Source organism: Euphorbia lathyris, chromosome 10 (assembly GCF_963576675.1).
Source record: "Euphorbia lathyris chromosome 10, ddEupLath1.1, whole genome shotgun sequence".
Lineage (NCBI taxonomy): Eukaryota > Viridiplantae > Streptophyta > Magnoliopsida > Malpighiales > Euphorbiaceae > Euphorbia > Euphorbia lathyris.
The window spans coordinates 55,616,511-55,620,758 of record NC_088919.1 but is presented as its reverse complement, the minus strand read 5'-3'; the positions used below and the strand labels follow the sequence as shown (position 1 = coordinate 55,620,758).

Sequence of the window (4,248 nt, the reverse complement as noted above, 5' to 3'; positions counted from 1 at the left end):
TTATTTGTACCCTATACCCATAATCAATTGAGCTACATTTACAATGTAGGCAACAACACCATATCAAGCTTGGGACATCCCAACAAGGTTGAGACCCTCCAAACAATAACTCTCGAACCCAAATCAATAAAAATAAAAATAAAGTCAAAGAAAGAAATGGTAAGACTAAGCGAACCGATACATATTTCGATCGTTATAATTGTCCAAAATATAACTAGAACATAAATGAAGATATGAGTCCCACCAGTGAGATTACGAACTGATCATACCAAAATTGGCCAGTGCCTCTGCAACTTGATTACCTTCTCATAAAACGTGTGACACAACGAAATGCATTTCACGAAGCAAGGCGTGACAATCCATAAACTCCTGATCCATCTAACCATAATTTTAGTGGAATGGGGCTTAATTGATTTTAGCTTCATAGTTTAGGGGTCTAAATGGACTTTATGCCTAAAAAATAAAAAATTTAAAAAAAAACTAGTTCACATGTGTCAATCTCTTCACCACACAACTCTTCTTTCTTTCTCAGCTTTCCTTGCCTAGAATGACATGTGCACTCCTTAATTGGGACAACCTTTGATCTTTTAAATCATAACAATCACTCTTTCTTACACTCCTCTCTCTCTCTCTCTCTCTTGTCTGTTTGATTTAAAACCTCAATTTTTTTTTTCTCAGAACCTAAAAATCCAAAATCCCAGAAAACCCATTTCTCCAAATTCTAAAAAGATTCAATCTTTATTATTTGAATCAGAGAATGATACATGGATTCTTCAGGAACTCCGTCGCCAAATCCGAGCATTTTTTTCCGACCACTTTGTATTTCCCTCGCTATTATCGCCGCGATATCTGTGTCACTAATTTCCTACCATATCATACTGGTTAGATATTGCGTTAGAAGGCAAAGAAGAATGGTGGATACCCGATCTAGCCCGATTTTACAGAGAAGTGATCAGTCGGTTACCGGACTCGAAGAACACGTTCTTAACACAATCCCGGTTCTTCTTTTCTCTAATAATTGTACCAATTTGGCTGAATTAAGGGATCCGAATGAATGTGTGATTTGTTTAGGTGAATTAGAAGAAGGTGAAAAAGTTCGTTCTTTGCCTAATTGTGGACATTTATTTCATGTCCCTTGCATCGATGATTGGCTTTCGGGTCATTCCAATTGCCCGATTTGTCGAACTCCGATCATTGTCCCGATTCCTTGCGCCATTGATGTTGTTTCTTCTGTTCATTTGGAGGAATCTTCAAGTGAAAGAATAGAGATTTCCCCTCCGCATTTGGAACATGGAGACGAAGAAAATACCGACGGCATTAATACCGATGGAAACCGTCGCCAAAACAATATCGAAAACGACTCTTTAACGACGACATCTAATAGTATCTGTCGGCAAAGTTTGTCGCTAACATTGCCGACGGAAAACCCACAAAATGAACATACGTCTCCTTCTTCCCCCTCTTCACCGACGTCGTTTAGTGGTTTCTGTCGGCAAAGTTTGTCGCTACTTTTGCCTAGGGAAAATCCGCAAAATTTAAGAGTATTGAAACGGTCACTATCTATGGATCAATGTTTTGTTATTATTGATATACATGAAAATGATAACGTTTCTGCGAATTCTGCTCCTCATTCTTCAGCTTCTACCTCGTCTTTTTCATCTTCATCTTCTTCGTCTTCGTCTAATTATTTGATGAAAGGGTTTCTTACTAATTACCGAAGATCACAACAATTAGATCGAGTGTCTTCGAAATTATTGAGATCATTCTCGCAAATGCGAGCTGAAAATACGGCTCTTCCAGCTTATTGAGGTCTCTTTAATTAATTTCTTTTCTTTGTTAGATTTTCTCAATTAGAATTGAGTTTAGGTATATATAATGGTTAATAAATCTTTTGCCAAAGATCAATTTTGTAGTCTTATTATCTCATGTTACATAATACTATTATTATATAATCATGATTCATATATAGTATCAACTATATTGATTTGTATAGGTCCCATGTGGATTGTCATTATTTTTTTTATAGTAATGTTGTACTATTAACAATGATTAATAATAAGTAAAAGAGTTTTATTACTTATTTCAATAACTTAATTACTCAACATATGTTTGGTTTTACATTGAAGAATAATGGCTTAATACATTATTTGTACACTGAACTTGTTTAAAAAGCTTGATTGGTCCTCTAAACTTTCAAAGTGTTCTAATAGCCTTCTCAACTTACATAAAATATTCAGTTAGCCCCCTAAACTTGCGTAAAATATAATCAATTGATAACTCGGTTACAAAAAAGTAAGTTAAATCCGGAAGATGTATTGCACGAGTCTTAAAAAAAGTAAAATGACCAAAATCGGGGTATGCAGTTCTAATATTAGAGAAGAAAAGTTTTATAGTTGAGCAAGTAATAACTTCCTTTTTAATCTATTTTTGAATTATGTAATAATATTCTAAGATGCATGGAATACATCTTCCGCAAGTTTAGGGGGCTAATTGAATATTTTATGTAAGTTGAGAAGGCTATTAGAACACTTTGAAAGTTTAGAGGACCAATCAAGCTTTTTAAACAAGTTCAGTGTACAAATAATGTATTAAGCCATTATTCTTCAATGTAAAACCAAACATATGTTGAGTAATTAAGTTATTGAAATAAGTAATAAAACTCTTTTACTTATTATTAATCATTGTTAATAGTACAACATTACTATAAAAAAAATAATGACAATCCACATGGGACCTATACAAATCAATATAGTTGATTACATTTTACGCAAGTTTAGGGGGCTAATTGAATATTTTATGTAAGTTGAGAGAGCTATTGGAACACTTTGAAAGTTCAGGGGACCAATCAACTTTTTTGGACAAGTTCAGTAAACAAATGATGTATTAAGCCAAGCATAATTAGAAATATCATATGATGTATGATTGTTTTGGACATAAAATTTAGGCTTAATACATCATTTGTCCGTTGAACTTGTCCAAAAAAACTTGATTGGCCATCTGAACTTTTAAAGTGTGCTGATAGCTCCCTCAACTTATATAAAATGTCTAGTTAGCCTCCTAAACTTGCATAAAATGTGATCAATTAATCACCAAGTTGCAAAGGAATATGTTAAATGCAGAAAATGTATTGCACACATCGTTAAAAAAAAAAGTAAAACGATCAAGGTCGAGGTATGCGGTTTTAATACTAGAGATAGTAAGTTTTACAGTTGAGCAGGTGTAAGAACTTCATTTTAATTTATTCTGTGAATTATCTAATAACATTCTAAGGTGCGTGTAATATATCTTCTGCATGTAGCTTAATATTTTCAACCAAGTGATTAATTGATTACATTTTATGCAAGTTTAGGAGGCTAACTGAATATTTTATGCAAGTTAAAGGGGCTATCAAGCTTTTTGAATAAGTTCGGGGCAAATTACGTATTAAGCCCTAAAATTTAGATACATTTGGTATTTTATTACGTTTAGTGAAGTATGATATGAAAATATATTAAATGGAATCATTCTCTTATTTTGATTACGAGAAACTTACTTTGACTTTGTCATATAACTATTTTCATAAGATTCTAAATACATGCTTTTTATAAAAATTTGGGTATTTTTTATTTATAATTTTGGAGATTGATTCAACTTACAATTTGGCAAATAAATCATCTGAAGAGGATAAATTAATGCAATTTTTTTAAATGGATTAAATAAAGAATATGAACATGTTATTAATCCAATATTATTATTAGATCATTTACCTAACATCAATAATAAAGTAGGTTTCTAAATACCGTCCCCTTTTTACTAGTTACTGCCTCCATTTGCACTTTTTTGCCCTTCTTATAATTTTGATCAAAAACTGAAAATTCTCTCTCCAAAATCACAAACCCGAACAACAATAATTGAAATTATGAAAATAATTGATGTGTGACAATCCGAAGCCCGGATATGGATGACTACAAGTTGGAAATATTAAAATTTACGTTTTTTTTTATCAAAGAAATCATAAAAATAATGCATATTTTTTATGACGATTTTACATTTTTCGTCATAAAAAATCAGAGAATTTTGCATTTTTCATCATAAAAAATTGAACGATTTAGTATTTTTCGTCACTAAAAGTTTTACGATATTGCATAGGCCAAAATTTGGCCGCTCGGCCAATGGCTGGGGCGGATGCATCATCTGCCCAACCAATGGCTGATTGATTGGGTGGATGATGCATCTGCCGCAACGGCTGGGCGGATTATCCACACCAGC

General features: G+C 32.8%; 1 protein-coding gene across 1 annotated transcript; it reads left to right on the top strand.

The window, feature by feature from the left end:
• The first annotated feature begins 669 nt into the window (after positions 1-669).
• Positions 670-1,970, top strand: LOC136209660 (RING-H2 finger protein ATL1-like). The gene has a single exon (XM_066001210.1). It carries the CDS (start codon positions 765-767, stop codon positions 1,806-1,808), a length of 1,044 nt encoding a protein of 347 aa, XP_065857282.1. The 5' UTR covers positions 670-764; the 3' UTR covers positions 1,809-1,970.
• The last annotated feature ends 2,278 nt before the right edge of the window (positions 1,971-4,248 follow it).